Source organism: Paralichthys olivaceus, chromosome 4 (genome assembly GCF_024713975.1).
Source record: "Paralichthys olivaceus isolate ysfri-2021 chromosome 4, ASM2471397v2, whole genome shotgun sequence".
Classification (NCBI taxonomy): Eukaryota; Metazoa; Chordata; class Actinopteri; order Pleuronectiformes; family Paralichthyidae; genus Paralichthys; species Paralichthys olivaceus.
The window spans coordinates 18,126,183-18,145,205 of NC_091096.1; the positions used below are offsets into that span (position 1 = coordinate 18,126,183).

The 19,023-nt window shown below is 39.7% G+C and overlaps 1 protein-coding gene across 2 annotated transcripts; it reads right to left on the reverse strand.

Annotated features, from left to right (window-relative positions):
• Nucleotides 1-421: 421 nt before the first annotated feature.
• On the reverse strand, nucleotides 422-17,651 carry LOC109643549 (phosphatidylinositol transfer protein beta isoform-like). 2 transcript variants are annotated; one of them, XM_069524034.1, is made up of 12 exons: nucleotides 17,543-17,651; nucleotides 12,629-12,659; nucleotides 11,358-11,503; nucleotides 11,024-11,115; nucleotides 10,808-10,815; nucleotides 10,605-10,679; nucleotides 10,438-10,521; nucleotides 8,393-8,470; nucleotides 5,881-5,991; nucleotides 5,374-5,496; nucleotides 4,603-4,659; nucleotides 422-3,046 (listed from the first exon to the last, which is right to left on the reverse strand). In XM_069524034.1, the coding sequence occupies exons 1-11, from the start codon at nucleotides 17,560-17,562 to the stop codon at nucleotides 4,612-4,614; spliced, it is 816 nt and encodes a 271-aa protein (XP_069380135.1). In that variant the 5' UTR covers nucleotides 17,563-17,651; the 3' UTR covers nucleotides 422-3,046; nucleotides 4,603-4,611. The 2 variants fall into 2 exon arrangements, with proteins under 2 accessions (XP_069380135.1, XP_069380134.1); XM_069524033.1 differs by lacking the exon at nucleotides 4,603-4,659.
• Between the last annotated feature and the right edge of the window lie 1,372 nt (nucleotides 17,652-19,023).

A 19,023-nucleotide genomic window follows, 5' to 3' on the forward strand; every position in this document is an offset into this window, starting at 1 on the left:
TCGACGCCGTAGCTACGGCGTAGCTACGGCGTAGACGCAGACCCCTACGCCGTGGAGATGCTGTGGGGCTTTACAAGAGAAAAAAGGGACGACAACCAGTTTCTCCATAGATATATTTTTCAGACTAATGAGGCCACCAGAAAGTTTACAAAAGCTCGCACATTTACTTGATGAGCACCAGGTGCCAGATTGAAGTAACAAAAACCAGAAGATAAATGTCCACACACATTTTTTTTTTTACTATGTCCTGGGTAATGTTACAGGCACAGGCCCTTCTTCTGATACCTTTGACCACGGATTGCTTAAACATGGGGTCACAATGACAATGACCTGTGACCACCAAAAACGAATTTAGTTTGTCCTTGAGTCGGAGTATGGACACATCCCTTCCTCCAACAAACACACAGACATGAGCACAATGTGAACTAGATAAACCTTTTATTTGATATTTAGATACAATAAGAAGATGGCACACAAAGATTGACAGAAAGAAAAAGGCACAAAATATCGTACATTCACTACCAGGTCCCCTGAATTTCAAAAAGCTGATCAGAAACATTAAAAAGCAAGCAGCTCAGAAATTAAACAATCATAGATTTCATAAATTAGGATAAGACTGTACAGTAGCTATGTGAATACTACCAGATGGAAAACCACTGATGAAAGTTATTCTCTTTAGCCACTGGGTTCTGTATTCAGCAGACAGCAAGAATCATTACAATAGACTTGGAAACAATGATTATATTTGTTCACTCTTTGAATGCATACTGCCCCACCAGAACAGAAACAAAGACCAACTGACTGACTCATGTACTCCAACTAGACTGTATCACAATCAGCTCCTGTCATATTCAAACTTTAGCACCACACTTCCCACAGTAAACTATGGGACGGTGAGAGAAACTCAGTGGTCTGGGGCAAGTGATGAGCAGGAATATCAAAGAGACCCATGCGCTGTATTGTTCACCTGAGATTTGTTTTTTGAAAAATGTTGCCTCAGACTCAAATGTTCCTTTATCTAAAACGGTCTACAGTTGCTGAATACATGTAAACATATCAGAAATCCATTTATGCTATTTCGTACAAGCCAATAACCCATTACTAAAGGAAGTGATCATATTCCCTCGCCAGAGAGAACGAAAATAAAAACATCTTTGAACAAAGTATCACTGCATCAGTGTCTTAAAAATGTGGATAATAGCTCTCTATAAAAACAAACCCCAGATTGCTGTTGCACAACTGGAGACACACCAGGAAAAACCCCACAAACAGTAAGAATGAGCCAAGGAAACCATTTGTACTGTATATAGTTATGTATATAACACTAGAGATGATCAGACCTTTAGGCCAGTGCTGCGTGTCTGAAGCCAAGTTGTATCATCATAATGGCATATCCATTAACATGGCGGGTTTGAGGCACAGATGTAAATCAGCCCTTTGGAGCAACAGTGCACACTGGCTGTTACAGCACAAACATACAAAGTTCTTGCTGAAGGAATTTCAATTGCTCGGGCGCTGTGACACATAATCAGGAAACAAGGGAATCACATGGCATTCTACACCCTGAAGAAAACAAGGAGTCATCATAAATCAACTTTGCTCATCAAGCTCTGTGTGATATGATTTACTCCCATCAAGTGGCAGCTAAAAGCTACTGCTAACGTTTAGTCGTTAGGTAGATTGCCCGTCAGAAATAAGGGAGGTAGCTGGAGCAAAAGCTGGCAGCAGAGGTACAAGAGGTTTGATAGGAACGATAAATACAAAGGTCTGGAGATTAAGGCAAGCAAGTGTGTGGCGCTGGTGTCGTGTGTGCACTGATAAGGCAGCCATGAATCTGTAAACACATGAAAACAGAGGAGGCCGTTTGGAGGTGGTCTACCTCAGAGAACCACGTGTGTGGGGGGGGTATAGTGACAAGAGGCTGGAGGGGTGCAGCACCATCTGTGGCCGTTTTTCAGTGCCTTGTCTCTCAAGGGACATCTGTAAGGGAGGGGAATGCTGTGTTGTACGTTGTGTGAGAATGTCTTCTGAATATGGAGTGTTTGTGAAAGGGGGGGGAAAAAAAAGTCAGTGTGAGCTGTAAACACTTCCAAGGTAACATCCTTTAGCTGAACAAGCTTGCATGGATCTGCCCAGCATGAGCTTTTAAGAGATCAGTCACCACAAAGGCATCCGCACCTGCAAGTGTGGGTGAAAATGAATTCACGTTTATCCTAATGTGCGCGATGTATGCGTGTCATATGGACGTGTATGTAGGGGAGTTCTATTAAATCTGTATGGGAGTGAGAGTGAATACCTGTTCGGGCATGATTGTCAGTGCTAATAAGATGCAGTGCTTTGGGTGAGGTGGGGGGAGGATTGCAATGGGCCAAGGTGCCAAGGGTGTTAGTAATCTCTTAATGGAGGCTGTGGCAGGAAGAAACATGAGTATGACAAACAGACAGACTCATGCCAGGGAATGCAAACCACTGAACCACACTGTGTACAGTTAAAACCAAGGAGACAAAGATCATCAAGAGAGGAATGTTTTAGAGGATAAACATTAGCAAAAAAGGAAGGGAAAGAGGAAAACCAAGAAAGTACAGAGGAAACATTTGGTCCTACACCTGCCACTGTGAAATCAAACCAATGAATTGCTTTTGTAAAAAAATCTCTCTGCAAGTAGCTCCTCTTCACATCTCTCCAGAATTTTGGGTCTCGTCAATAACATGATGCTGAAACCTGGCATTTCTCTGCCCAGGGGATCAAAATTAACCAGAGTCTTATCAGCAGGGATCATGATGGTTTCTAGAAATCAATTCCTCAGTTGATAGAATGTCTATGATTGGGTGCAAGCCAGAGATCTGCTCTATTGATTGTAGGTAGCAGTGCCCCCCCCTGCCCACAGCCTGGACCAGTTAAGGTAAAAAAAAAAATTTAAAAAAAAGAAAGAAAAAAAAAAGTGGCACCAAAGGACCATAGCTGTTGTCATCATGGGTGTTTAAGATCTGTTGCCTTTTCATTTTTCTGCAGCGCTGGTTCCTCGAACTTCACCCTGTCTGCGAAGCTGTGGGGGGAAATAAAAAGAAGAGCGTTAGGCTTGTGTAAGCTGAACAGGTGAGGGCCGGTTCGGTGGATGTTCGCATTCAGTGGAAACCTTCATGAATGTTTGCTACTAAGAGTGCAAAGTTGTTCTAAGTTTCACTAGCATCACAAACCAAACAAAACAAAAAGTATTTTTACAGCTAAAATTTTAAAATCTTCTCTAAAGTCCTCGTCTTGTTTGTACTCCAGCTGGATAAAAGCATCACTTTCCCCATTCTCCCATCCTGAGGCTGATGGCTTTGGAAAGTCAATTAGTGCTACGATCTGATAGGCGAACACCTTAATAGAACAGTTCAAACCAACAGTGGCTCTAAACAGAGGAATAGACAGATCTGATGAAATGGCACGAGGATTCACCCTCCCACACCCCTCTGCTCTTGCTCAATCACAGCACAGACTCCTTCTCAACTACAGGATTCCATTTGTATGTTAATGAGGACAAGGGAGCCATCTTGAAGCCAACCCCCCCTCTTTTCTTGCCCTTTCTCTCATGCCTTCCCCCTCTTACACTGACACCACCCGGTGGTATACGCAAAAAGCCAACATGACTGCTGGTTCAACACAGAGTTTCTCATTCACACGCTGCAGCCTTGTCGACAACCTGAATGGTCAAGTTTGTGTGTGTAGGCTTTGGCCGTCATCACGCAGTTTGGTCCGAAACAGTCTCGACTTTGACCCTGCTAACCCTAAAGCCCAGAGGTTCAGGCCTCGTCAGCCTCCTCACCGCAGCCTTCTTTGATGGTAACCGCCTGTTTACTTACTCCAAGAGAAAATGGGAAACACATGCTGAATTGGGCGAGATGGGGGGGGGGGGGGGCCTGTATGCTGGTAGTAAGCCAGGAATGTTTGAGCCAGGTTCACTTTGGCCAGTCCGGCCTGGATTCCTCCCTTTTTCTCCTTCTACGGCCAAACGCTCTGAGATTGATATTTTGATTTGTTCCAAAGAGCAAACCAGTGGTCAGACATTACAGAGGGTGACTCACAGAAATTAAAGCCTGCGATTTAAAAAGAGGGACCGCTTCTCTTCTCTGTCATGTGTTCCTCTTTGGGGAGGCTCTAGATTGCAGGTACTAGTCTTGAGCAGGTTGTCTGCAGATTTTTTATTTTTTTTCCCCTCAAACTGCTGGCCCCCCTCTTAAAAAATAGCATGTGTGATTCTGAGACAGTTTTCCCAGATGTCTGGATATATTCAGAAGACAACAACTTGCACACAGAACTATGGACACATGTACAACACACCATTTTCACTGGGTCGGCATAAGAACGAACAACATAGCATAAACGTCATACATCTCTATGACCTGTTGTTATTGATAAATTCATTCAGAGTGAGTTGTGGGGTTGCATGTGAAAGCAAACATTCATACGTGTGCACATATAGACAGATTTAAAGCCCTTTCACAACACCGAAGAGTACAGCGTGAGCGCAGCATAGACGTGCAGCAACACAGAAACCCCACAGGGAGCAGAGAACGGCCTTTACCAGTGACAAAATAGAGAGCAATACTCAGTTTCTACCTGGCCTAGCTACTGGTCTGCAGGCTTTGTACCTCGCACAGAGCCCTTCTTACGCATCTGGACAAAAGTAAAATAAAGGAGATCACAGACAGAGCAACGAGGAAGCCTGTGGTGGGCAGCTATCCCCAAGCAACGCTACGTATGTTTTAAAAATGTTTTATTATGAATCCTAAAATGTATTCTGAAATAAAGATGTAATAATTATAGAGCAAAATGTAATCAAAGAAAACCATGCTCAATTGTCACATTACTTTTACTACTTTTGGGAACCCAGTGATATAATGTAATGTTTTCTGATTTTTCTACCCACAGAAAAACAGAGAGCAGACAAAGCAAAACATAAAATACATTCATAAAATATATTGGTATTTAGTATCAGGAGTACAAGAAAAGTCTGTTTAAATAGTTTAATGTTAAATCATACATTCCACACATTTTAATGGGTTATGCAAAACAGAAACATGAATATTCATTGTATAAAATAGAAAAGTTATTATGCCAAATAATTATTATTTAAAACAATGGCACTTTAACACTTGGTAAATGAAGAAAATGTAAGTGGAATCTGTGAATTTTAATAAATATCCACAGTATTTTCAAGATGTTTATCCAAAAATAATGTTTACTTTAATCAGGTTTCATCTGCACCTCTGGTAAACTTTAGCAAAGTGATGCTGAAGCCTGTAAATGAGTTTACAGTTCCCTGCACAAAGCCCAACAAAGCCCAACACATACAGGGTTTATTCGTGATTATGGGTCATTTTTACTCACCGCCTCCAACTCCTTCTGTGTCGCTGCCTCCATCCGCCGGATATCATCCATACTCAGGTCCACCCACTTATCAATCCAGCAGAAGAGTTGGCGGTGAAAGTTAGTGAAGATCCTCTTCTCTTGCTGAGGGAGATAGTGTTAGACTCGGTTAGAGTTTGAAGACATGAATTAAATAAATATCATTATGATTAATACAACCATTTAGAAAGATAAATAATTACAATGCGGAAACTGAATGTAAAATTACAATAATGAAACACAATGTATTTAAATCTGAGCATAAATTACATGCAAGTAAAACAGCTTAAAAAATTAAATGAGTCATTGTGGAATTACACTTAAAATAATTTAACATTTGTGAAACAACAACACCATCATGATAGATTCTAAAACAATACTGACTCATTAGCCTGCACTAGTATTGGTCAGAGGATCAAGAGGAGTAATATATCTGCAAACTGAAGCTCTCACATTTGGTGTAAAGTGAAGTGTAAACCTGTCACTTACGACATGGATGAAGTTCTCCACTCTGTTCTGCAGACCCCACCACTTGAACTTGACTGTGACCAGTTTGTAGGCACACATCTTTGGGCAGTCAGTCTGACTAACCAACTCTTTCTGTTGGGAGAAGAACAGCAAGAGAACAAGACTTAACAACCCATCACTTTTTAAAAAGCTCCGTATCAGAATAAATAACAGCAAAAACTTTCCAAGCAGAAAATAATTGTGAAAAACTGCAGCAGCAGACTGAGAGAATATTATTTTAGACTAATCGTGGCTGCATTCAAAGCTAAAAATCATTAATACATAATGCTTTGGGTGTGGAGCTTGCTGAAATAATTATAAATATGAAGATGTGCTCTGCACAGATAAAAGTACCCTAATCTACAACACACTTTCTAAATCCATCTGCTGCTTGCACTCTGCCTCCCTCTAAAGAGAAGAAAAGGAAGAGGGGGGTTGGGGCAGAGCAAAGTGGATAAACTCCAGATAAAGGGACAATTTCTCTGCCTCCGCCCTGACAGCGACACCTTTCCCAACAGGCATGCCTTTGTGGCCACGGAAGGCAGATAAAACGCTGCTCGTGAAACGATAAGGGTGTCGCGGTGCAAAGCTGGTTACATTATTAACACCTAGGACCTGCTCGCCCCCAGAACACACACACTCTCCCACCGAGAACAACTGTTTAATTAATCACTTCATTCTGGCTCGGCATTCCAAGCGAAAATGCCACAGACCCGCCTCAATCACCCTCATCCCACTGCCGTTTGATGCCGCGATCATGGTGGAGAGCGAGAGAGGGGAAATGAGAAACATTTCTAAATTTGCAGTGGGTTTAGAAAAGTTGTCATCGCTAAAGGAGAACTTCACATGAAACGCATTCTACATCAAAACATTTACGGTGACATTTCTTCTCTCCCTCTCTGTGCCCCATTCAAAGGAGAAGAAGTTTTCAGAAATACAAAGGGTACTGATATGCAAGCATGTGTGCATGCAGAGATAGACAAGAGTTTTATTGCTCTGAGAAACTGGCAGAGATTGTGCCTCTGTTGTCACATAACTACTTCTTTTTTTTCACCTTTTTCAAAAACAGTCTTTTTCCCATGTCCACAGCGGACGGGAAAGTGATCTAATTAAAAACACAAAATAAAAAGTTGCGCTTCTTTATTCATACTTTTTAAAAGCTGTTTGGCTGCCTTTGTTCTGTGAACATTCTTGAAGCAGAGGAAAGTTTCCCGTGGTGAACTTTGAGGGCTCCACTGCAGAACAGAAAATTCTCAGTGTTGTAAAAGTGAGCAGGACCCATTTGTGAGGCTGTGGGTTATGATGGGGTTTAGAGGGGAAGCAAAAAAAATCCTGACAAAGTTACTCTGAGTGGATAAGCTCCGTCTTATTGACTTACAATAATCAGACTTTATCCCGAAGTGCTGCTTGTCAAATTTAGAATCAATGTCCATACAAACTGTCCCATTTCTGTCTTCATCCTTTGTCTCACAAAGTCTGGCAGAAGGAGCTCGGAATAAAACCTTTATCTGAGCTGATGACTTAAAATTTCTATTAAATCCAGTTAGAGCAAAGAAAGAGGTGATTTGTCTTCATCAAACTGCAGCTACAGAGCTACAGATTCCACTCTTACCTTCCACCAGCTCTGATTACAGGCACTAGTCTATGTGAAAACAAATCCACTGTCTACAAATTAAATACAAGACAAATACTGTGTAAGTTCAAGACTACGTAAATGTGTTTTTGCTACACTACAATTTAAAGCATCTCCTTTTTCTTTGAATAACTGCTAAAGTTCAGTCAAGTTTCATAGTGACCATGACTGAAGAACATTTTCCAAGTCCAGCCACAAATTCTTGATTTGATTGAGGTCTGGACTGTGACTCTGGAACTCCACAACACGAACATCGTTTTGTGTTTAGGCATTTCCTGAGTAACTTTAAGTTTATTTTTGGGGTTGTTGTCTTGGTAGAAAATAAACCTCCCAAGCAGCAGTTCTCTTGCAGACTGTAGCAGCCTTTCTTCTTTCTTATGCTACATTACTTTTACCCGCCATCTTCATAAACCCTCTGAGAGTCAGTGCAGAGAAGCGTCCCCACAGCGTGATGCTGCCACCAGCAGACAACAAACACACAAAGCTCAGTGTTTGGTCTCAGACCACTGAACTTTCTTCTACTGTATTTCAGAGTCTCCCACATACCTTCTGGCAATGTCATGTGTTTTGTTTTCAGCAGTGTCTTTTTGTTTGTTGTGGGTTTCTTCGATAGTTTTATGCATGTTGTCTCCCGACCCTGAAGCTTCTTCAGAGGTGGCATATGCCTCGCTGCGGGGAGGACCTTCTGCTCTACACAGATGTATGGATGTTCGATATTCTTTCCATCTTACTTTGACCAACTTTAGTTTATTCACTACCTTAAGAAACTCTAAATATAAAGTTGGTTGATTTGTGTGGCATTAATCTCCATTTGTGTGTGAGTGTGATAAATAAAATTTCCACAGTTCACAAGTGCATTACCTTCCAGTTTGGCCCAAGAGGTCCTCTGCCTGTCTTAACTGACTTGAAATTGCTGGGATCCTCATTTGGCTTGTAGTCCTGCAGTGAGAACAATTTATATAAATCAATACAACACAAATAACATTAACTGACAAAACATTGTTAAATTAATTTTTTTATTACTGATTTATTCATGAATACTGCTTCACCATGAAAAACTTGGTTCCAATTTAGAAAAAAACCAAAATGTGTGAAAAACATATTTTCTTTAATAAGCTTCTGAGATGAAGCACTAAGTAAGATTAATTTTTATTTCATTATAGCATTCAGTATGTTACTGAACTAGCAGCTTGGAGGTTTCGACTAAGGGGCGCTGATGCCACTGGCAATATTTATTCAGTTAAGCTGACAGAGATGTGTCTGAGTGAAAGTTTCTATCTACCTACGTGAGTCTACGTCTGCTCTAACTGCCACAGCACTCTTTATTCTATACATCCAGTACAAACAGTAATGTCCAGTTTACTGAAGAAATCACTTATTCCCTGTCGCACAGGGCCGTGGTCCCAAGGCAAAAAGATTTTAAAAAGCATTTAGAAAAATACAGTGAGTGCATATGCCAAGCACATGAGCACAAGCATGACAAGTTGACTTCACAAAGCAGCAGAGAAATAATATACAAATAAATGAAATGGCTTTCAAATTATCAACAGCTCAAGGGCCCAGCAATTTCAAATAAATCATGATGCGCCTGCAGCTAAAAGCTACTTTTCAGGGCTATCGGCCAACAGGAGGGTGCCCAACGTGTGGAGAGAGATAGAAACCCACTCTGACTCACACACACACACACACACACACACACACACACACACACACACACACACTAATTTGGCTGTTTTAATGCTGAGAGCTCCATCACTATAACAATACAGTGTGCTGCACTAATGAGGCCTGTGAATCGATGTGCCGTGGTAGACGAAAAGGAGCTACTCCTTGAGTTAAAGAGTGTGTGTGAAGAGCGCAAGCATGTTTGTGTCGTGCGAGTGTGTGTGTTTGTCTAGTTCCAGCATACGAAGCACTGTGAGCTTTAATTACACTAACAAACTCATCTGTGCTGGCGGTGTGCCTCAGGCCCTGCAGCCATGCCCGAGGCTGAGGGCTGATAGGGCCCTCAGACACAACACACTGCTCCAGAAAGGCAAACACGTCCGCCTCGTTAACTACCCACCACAAACAAGCACGTACACACACACACAAACCAATGCTTCTTAGTCAAATAGCCCCACAAACACACAGCCATGGTGAAATGAGGCAATGGGATGTCAAATAACAGCAATAATGTGTAACATCTTTAAATAAGATTTCAGTATTAAAATTTGAGTATTAAAACTCATTTATATTCTGAAATATTATTGAGGCAATTTTCCATGGTGTGTACAATTTCTAAAAAAACAGCTGGTATGCAATAATATTTACTTACAGAATACAGTGAATGAGTGGTGGATCAGGAGATTCTTCTGATTACATTCATATTCTTTAACTGCTCAGTTCTAGTAATCCACTAACTAGAATGGTAATTTTCATTGTACTTTACCTATGTATTTAACTATATATATATATATAAATATATTTAAAGATATAGTTCAATTTGCACAGTATTATTGGTCTTGCGGAACAAACAATAAGACTGAAACAATAACTTACTCCAACAGTGGATCAACTGTGCACTCAAAAACAACAATGAATTAAATGAATCAAATTGCTTACTTGTTGAGGTAATTTGTCAAATGTCAAACATCTACAGATACTAGTTTCTCCATTGTGATGATCTGCAGGTTCAGAACAACACAAAATCTCTTATTTTTTTTAAAAGGAAGAAAGTCTTGTGTTTGTGGGTTTTTTAAGATGAACTCAAAAGGTAAATCATTGCCGGTCAAGAAAATTTAAAACATTCCATTAGGTTTCTGGATCAGGATTGGATCTTAGCTTGGTAGTGATCAGGATTGTCCACATGAAGGCGCCAATTTCTCTTGCACATAAAATGTGCCGATCAGATAGATTCTACTCACTGCAGTCTCCACTTCTGCATTGTTTGCGATGTCAATCATCACAACAGTAACCTTCTCCCATTGGGCCTTGTCCAGTTTGTGCACCTTGAAAAAAAAAATGCAATAAGAGCATAGAAACTCACATTTGCTGGTGAGATTGATGTTTGATATTATGCAGCAGTGCTCACGTTTTCTTGTGTTCCAACATCTGGTTTGTGCCATGTCTCGATCTTAATTAAGAAATTGTCTTTCATAAACTCGTTCTAGAAGAATCAGGAGATGAGCAACAATGCACATCAGTGGATTGAGCAACCTGAGAAACCTTAACTTAGTTACAACTACAATATTTTGACTATATTATGTACTACAAAGTTTGTTTAAGGATACCTACTGTCACAACTGGATCAAGGTCAGACATGAGAAGCAAACAGGAAAAAAAACACACAAAAAAACACCATTAAAAATGCATACAAACCACAAAAACACAATAAATTCACACTAAAAGAACATACATGTAAGAAACATACGTGTGTTTAACCATGGAGAGGACTTAAGGGTTTGCAGGTTAAAAAAAAAAGGGTAAATTGATACAAGTAGGGGGACTCACTGGTTCTGCAGTAGGGGTAGGCATTCCAAGCTTTTTCATGGAAAACCAGGCAGCTCTCTGGGGCCAGCATCCTGACAAATGCTGGTACTTTACTGTAGGGTGGAGGGAAACGATGGGTAAGTGCAGGTAGAGAAAGGGGAAAAGAAGACACATTACTACACATATCAGTGTTTCTAGAGGAAAGACTGCAAAAGAGAAGACAAATGAACTTCTTGGCATTTTTCACAACAAAGCTTAGACAACACTGCCACTGCCTGGTGGCACGGTGCTATTGCACTGTTGGAAGGCAGTTATGGGATCAAATAATGAGATTTAAAAAATAAAAGGCACTTACCTCTTTAAATGGTAGATTTTGTGCGTATACTGTCCTTTCTCACCATCTTTTTCATAGGGCTCGTTCTTCAGTACTTCAATGCCCTCACCACCGCCTGTCTCATTTTTACTGGCCTCAGCCACAGAGAACAGCTGACCCACTTGGTACTGTCACACAAACAACATTAACATGAACAACTATGTGCAAAGAAGATGAAAACTGTTCATCAGTAACTTGCTTATCCTTTATATTCAATAAGTATACAATGTGTTCGGAAACTGGACACAGCAATAAACAACCTGCGAATCACCAAACAAGTGAGATACAAATGTTCACATAAACATTTTTAATACAAGCTGCATGTGGACCAGACACCTTAATTGCTGTCCACGTCAATAAGCCAAGCTTTTCCTATTTGTTTTTTTCCTGTTTTAAAGGCCATTGTTTTCCTATTTTTTGGTTTCTCCTAAAAACAAAACAAAAAATCTACCTCATCACAGGCTAGTCTCACTGTGTCCAACCAAAAAAGCAGTTCCTTTTCCATGTTTTTTATTATGAAGGTCATAATATCCAGAATTGTAGAAGTAAAATAATCTAATCAAAATAAATAAATGAAAAGAGGTGCATACAGATACAATTACTCACTCCACAGTTTAAGAACCACTTTTTATTAAATAAGTCAAAGTATGACATGTTACTGTCCTGCTGTCACTACAGTGGGATGCAAATGTATATAATGTGAACACTACTGCAGAATTCAACAGAGCTTGTGTTAGATCTGTGGTGTGGGAGCAAGGTAGGTGTCTTTTCTTTTTTTTTTTTTTATTATACTGCCCTATAAATCAAATACAATAAAGGGTCACCTGGTCAGTGTAATGTGTATTTCACACAATCTACAGACCAAACTAACTTCAACAGAAGGGTTATGTTTACTTATGTTCCATCTCGCAGAACTCATTAGTGTTTTTCACCTTAAGAGAACACTTGGTTTTCATTTATTCGGAATGAGCTTTAAAATGTGACACTAATTGCTGAAAGAAAGAATGAACTGTGGTGCAAGTGGAAATAATCTTAAAACCACAGATTAGTGGAACTGAAATAAACAGACTACTTTCATTCATAAAAATATTTTTACTTAAATGCAACTGCCCCTCTCTGGCACAGGAGGCTCCTTTCACCACACATGATGCCATTTATGACAAGGGAAGACTGGTGAAAAGGCTCTAAAATTAATAGAAATACAACAGTAATTTTATCAACATAATCATAAGAAAGAGAAACCAATTACTCACCTCCTCGACACTACAGGGCAAAACCACACGGCTGCAAAAAAGTGAGAAGGTAAGCACAATAAAAAAAAATGTTTATGTTACAAACACTGTTCAATATTAAACAATTCTGCAAGATAACAATAGAATTTCTTTCATTCAAAATGAAATATAAGTGTAACTTTACCACCAAAAGTAAATTCTACTATACAATATAAAAAAATTATAAATGATCATAACAGACAACACACCAATACTGCAGATCCATAAATAACACATCAAATAAAACTGATCACTCATTGCTTAACCATAAAAAAGTCTCCATATCCAGAAAGGTGAAACTTCTGTAACGTTTTGTTTGCTTTTCCACTGCTGGTTGTGGTCACTCACTGCTACTACAGCCCAGTTCACCATACTGCTGACTTCAGCAATCGGAGAGGAAACCAACATTAGAGCAGAGTGGAAAATTAAGAACTGAGAGAAGCCAGGTTTGGATACAGCCACGCCATAAGGAACAGTCAATAGAAAAGAGGCGTGAGAGGAAGAGGAGTAAAGGAAAATGTAAGCAAGTCCTTTTGAGCTAAAAATAATACATGGGGAAAAAAATCATTATTATAGTAAAGGTTCACTGTAACTTTTTATTCATATCCCAGAAGACTTCTACTACAAGGTAGAAGCCTGCTTTGGTACAAGCAAAGCATTGCAACAATAACCCTGATGAACATGAAGCTTCTAAGTGACCACTAACCACACAGTGAAAAAGAGTAGAAACAGGAAGTTGTCTGGAAAGCATAAATTCAAAGCAGGCTGTACCTGACACAAACACACAGCTCTGCATTTTTACTCTTTGCTGCACCATTGTGTTCTAATGTGGATGGATGATGACGGTGAGAATTTAAGTTTTGTCCAGAATTAACATGACTTCATTAACTTGAGGGCAAAGAGGGATAAGAGTATGGTCACACACATGTATGCCATAGGAAGCAAATATTTGGTTGGTATATTGGTATTTTCTGTGTCCTAATCCTTACAATAATACGGAGCCCCTAAAGGGACATGGGTTAAAAAAAATAAAAATGAAACGTATCTCGTGCGCACGAGAAAGTATCTCGCGAGCACGTGAAGGTATCCCGCGAGCACGAGAAAGTATCCCGTGCGCACGTGAAAGTATCTCGTGCGCACAAGATAGTTTTCTGGGGCGCACGAAAAAGTATCTCGTGAGCACGTGAAAGTATTGCATGCCAGGTATATTTCGCGTTTTCAGAAAAGAGAATAAGTCCACTTCTGCAGCCATTCTTTGATGCTAATGATCTTAATGAGCACAGGCGTACGGTCAACTACATGTGCTTAACGAGATACTTTTTCGTGCGCACCAGAAAACTATTTCGTGCGCACGAGATACTTTCGCGTGCGTACGGGATACCTTCCCGTGCTCGCGAGATACTTTCTCGTGCACACGCGATACTTTCATGTGCGCACGGGATACCTTCCCGTGCTCGCGAGATACTTTCTCGTGCTCGCGACATACTTTCTTGTGCGCACGAGATACGTTTCTTTTTTTTTTTTCCTCCCATGTCCCTTTAGGGGCTCCGTACAATAACACTAGGGATGTTGGGATTAACCGGTTTTACGATAACCACGGTTTGATAACGTCAGGATTTCATAACTGTAAGAATTATCAAACTACCATATCTAACTATGGTGTCCTGCCTCTCGGTAAGCGGTGAAATCTCTCGCAAGTCACGTTTTGAGTGCGCGAGCCACTGAAATGTTAGTTGAGAAGAGCGAACTGAAGTAACTTATTACCACCAGCACTGGACAGAGAACTCCGTCAGAGGAGTGCACATCGAGAGGAGAAATCCTTGTTTACTTTCGGTTTCTGACCAGGGCTGGGTGAGTGTATCGTGACATCCCTAAATAACACCCATGATGTTTTATCAGTCCAGGTGCCTCACTTATAAAATAGTACGAGTAGGGTTCTACTACATTTATAAATAAGTGTAAATGCTCAAAAAAAAGCAGAAAATGGTGTACACTGACATTTATTTAGATTTATAACCTGACGGCAAAGTTCTCTTTATAAATAACAGTCCACTTGGAAACATGCATATGTGGATCTGCCTCATAATGAATGAATCATGGCATCAAGCGATGAAAAGAAGAAGCTCAACTATCTGACACCGACATTGAGGAGCGTCAGAGTGAGGTGTATGTGACATCATTAATAAAAGAAAATGCACCAAGTGGTGACATGTTGCTGCCGCTGTTATTTATTTAGACGTTTATTTCATTCATTGACCAAACAAAACAATTTAAATGCTAAAATCTTTGAATGAATAGGAGCAGAAAGATTTATGTAATCTGCCCCTCTTTCACAAGATTAATTAACAAGGAAAATAATTCAATAAAATTAAAGATTTAAATCGCTGCAGGCCAACACAGGCCCTCTCATCCATCTATTGGTTCCTAAATTACAATTCATTTTATGCCATTCAAAGAAGCTAAAGTGAGTGGTAACAACAGAGAGGACACTGCATGAAATAAACAAATGGTCAGATTTAAAAAGGTGGAGGCAAAATAAGTAGCATTCTCATAGTCAGAATATGAGGGGAGTTCTTGTACTGAATGTTTGTATTTTAATCATCCCCAGGATTATTAAATTCAGAGACAGCTGCGATATCCCCCATCCATAAAGCTAAAACTCCTAGGGTGATTAGTTCTGGATCAGGTTTTAACTCGACCTCCAAACATCTATCCAGAAGTTCTGGGAATTAGGACAAAGGGCGTAACTGTGTAAGAGGGTGGAGTCTGTTGAGCCACATTTATCCCACTGTGTTGAAACATCTGTAAACAACCTGAGTAGTATTATCTTTGTATAGTGCAAACTAGGTAAAATCTTAAATTGTATTACACAGTGACTTGCACTGACAAAACAGGCATGTATATATCTCAGGCTTTTATCTTAGATATCTCCATAGTTGGTCACCAAGCTCAACTTCCCATTCTGCCTTGATGGTGTTGGAAGTGGGATGATAGTGGGAGATATATTCAGAAATTGTATTTTCAGATATTTTCATCTTTCAGTTATGTCGTACAAGGACAACTATCGCTGTTAATTTTAATGTTAATGATGAAATGGATCAATAATCTAAGCTAAATAATCACCTCAAATGTCTACACAAATGGATTTATGTCTGTGTACAAGTGCATACATTCTCCCGTAAACTTGTGTATTTTTCTGCTTACCACATTGCAGCTGTGCAGTTTCACATCAGATCAAATACAGTGATTTAATAATAAAAATAAAATTGAGAAACAAATTTCTCAACAGTAATGCATCATCACCTTGACTAAAAATATATATTTGACAATGAAAATTTGTATTGTCTCAGTTTGCTTAAATAGTTATTATATATTTATTTTAAAATAAACATTAATGAAAGCATGAAATACCAAATAGGCCTTAAACAATCACTTAAAAGGTCCAGTGTGTAAGATTTAGGTGAAAGCGACCTATTTGCAGAAAGTTAATGTAGAATAATCCTCATGATGTTTTCACTAGTTCGTTTCATCTAAATTGTATGAATTATAGTTTTCTTTACCCCAGAAAAGGTCCTTTATATTTAAATACTTTATATTTACATGGAGGGGGTCCTCTCTACGGAGGCCGCCATGTTTTTTTACATTAGTCCAGACTGAACAAACTAAACACCTTTTAGGTTTTTATGAAAACTTAAGGCTACAACAGTTTCTTTTATATGTTTGGAAGGAGAGGGTGAGGTGAGGTGAGTTCAGCTGCAACATGCAATTTCAACACTAAATATACAAATAGATATTCTACACACTGAACCTTTAAATGATTTATATATTAATGAATTAATAAATAGTTTTGATATGCATTTATACAAGTAAGTGACTAAGTTGCATGTGTAGGGATGGCTTTAAAAGAAACAGTATGGACTATATAATAAAGTAAAGTCCAAAGGGTCAAATCAAACCACTGAACATACATGAGCCAGAGTCACACTAATGATTTGCTCAAATGTGAATGAGCAAATTGTGGTTTTCAATTTGAATGATTATACTTAATTATTTTCATCCCAATGAAGAGGTAAAAGTCACTAGTGACAAACAGGAGGAGAGAAGTTTCTGACAAACTTCCTGTCTGCATTTAAACGGCCAGCAATTCATTTACTGGTCAAGCGACAGTTTAAGCTTAGCAACAACAGTACAACAGTACAAAGTCAGTGAACGTAAGTTTATCAAAGTGATAAGATATCATTAGCTAAAGAATCATGTCAAGTTTAGTAATTAATCCTGGTTTCAGTAGTCAGACCACTACAGGTTAAGTTAGTTAGCCTTACCTGGAAACTACCACCGCTAGCAAGCTAGTAAGAGCTTTGTTTGAAACGCAAGGAAACCCGATGAATTTACATTATATTGGAAGTCTCTTATCTCAGGTGAGATTAGCTGGCGTCAGCGCGGGTTTACGAGTCGATGTGGCCGAGATAACATGAGCAGCGCTGCAGGACTTCCCGTTCAACTTATGCTTTTAGGTTAGCAAGCGTTAGCAAAACGTGAGCTAATTCTTAGCTCGAGTCAGCTCAGGTTGTACAGCTTGAAAGTAGAACTGTGGGCGCTGTGCTCTTTTAAACACAACGCGCGCGCACACACCGCCTGAAGCGGTGCAAAGCCAGCGGCTCAACGTGAGAGGAGCAGCAAGAGGAGCAGACGTGACTGTCAAAGCCGGTAGGCCACAGCTGCTCCTGGGCAAGACCCAGCTGCCCTCGTGTGACTGACACTCACAAGACAAGGTGAAAAGTTTTCTTCAGCTCCCTGATACGGAAATAAACCCCCCACCACAGTGAACAAGATGAAACCCCAGCGGGCGTCAGACTGATGGAGGTTAGAGGTAATTTAGTGAGAAGCAGGACTTACTACTCCTTGACGAGAGTCATCTTGTTCCTCGCAACACAACTGGCGCTGCCCCGCGACCCTCCGAGCTACTGACGTCATGAGCTTCTAAGAGCTGCGCCCGGGCCCGCCCCTCTGGGCGCTGATTGGTTAGAGGGAGGCACAGGCGGAATTACGAATCTGTATCGACCAATCAGGTCCATCTATGCTGGCCCTTGACCCGCCTACTATACAGCTGCTGTAATCAAGTCATCCAGCTTGATGAATGATAGATAGACAGATAGACAGACAGATAGACAGACAGACAGACAGACAGACAGATAGACTGATAGACAGATAGATAGATAGATAGATAGATAGATAGATAGATAGATAGATAGATAGACAGATAGATAGATAGATATATAGATAGATAGATAGACAGATAGATAGACAGATAGACAGATAGATAGATAGATAGATTGATAGATAGATAGATAGACAGATAGATAGATAGACAGATAGATAGATAGATAGATAGACAGACAGACAGATAGATAGATAGATAGATAGATTGATAGATAGATAGACAGATAGATAGATAGACAGATAGATAGATAGACAGATGGACAGATAGACAGATAGATAGATAGATAGACGGATAGATAGATAGATAGACAGACAGATGACAGATAGATAGATAGATAGATAAACAGACAGATAGATAGATAGACAGACAGACGGATAGATTGATAGGCAGATAAATAAATAGATAGATAGATAGATGGATGATGGATGGACGGACAGACAGACAGACAGATAGATGGATGATAGATAGATAGATAGATAGATATACAGATGGATAGATAGATAGATAGATAGATAGATAGATAGATAGACGGATAGATAGATAGATAGATAGATAGATAGACAGACAGACAGACAGACAGATAGATATATAGATGGATGGATGGATAGACGGACAGACAGACAGATAGATATATAGATAGATGGATAGATAGATAGAAAGACAGATGGATAGATGAACAGATAGAAGGATAGATGATTGATAGATAGACAGACAGACAGATGGATAGATGAATAGATGGATAGATAGAAAGATAGATGGATAGATAGATGGATGATACATAGATAGACAGACAGATAGATGGATAGATAGAAGGATAGAATGTTAGATAGATAGATAGACAGACAGCCGGATAGATAGAAAGATAGATGGATAGTTAGATGGAAGATAGATAGATAGACAGACGGATAGATGGATAGATAGATATATAGATGGATGATAGATAGATAGACGGATAGATGGACAGACAGACAGATCAGTAGAAAGGTAGATAAGTATGTGGGTAGATAGGTAAGTAAATCGGTGGGTAAGAAGGTGGATGGATTGATAGATAGATAGACAGATGAACAGACAGACAGATCAGTAGAAAGGTAGATAAGTAAGTGGGTAGATATAGGAAAATGGGTGGGTAAGGTGGATTTATGGGTTAAGTGGGTAA

Excerpts from the sequence above, each read along its gene's own strand:
- LOC109643549 (XM_069524033.1), bottom strand. The coding sequence starts at position 17,562 with ATGACTCTCGTCAAGGAGTA. Across the intron at positions 12,660-17,542 it reads ATGACTCTCGTCAAGGAGTA|CCGTGTGGTTTTGCCCTGTA; the intron begins GTAAGTCCTGCT and ends ACTTTTTTGCAG. Across the intron at positions 11,504-12,628 it reads TGCCCTGTAGTGTCGAGGAG|TACCAAGTGGGTCAGCTGTT; the intron begins GTGAGTAATTGG and ends TTTGTGTGACAG.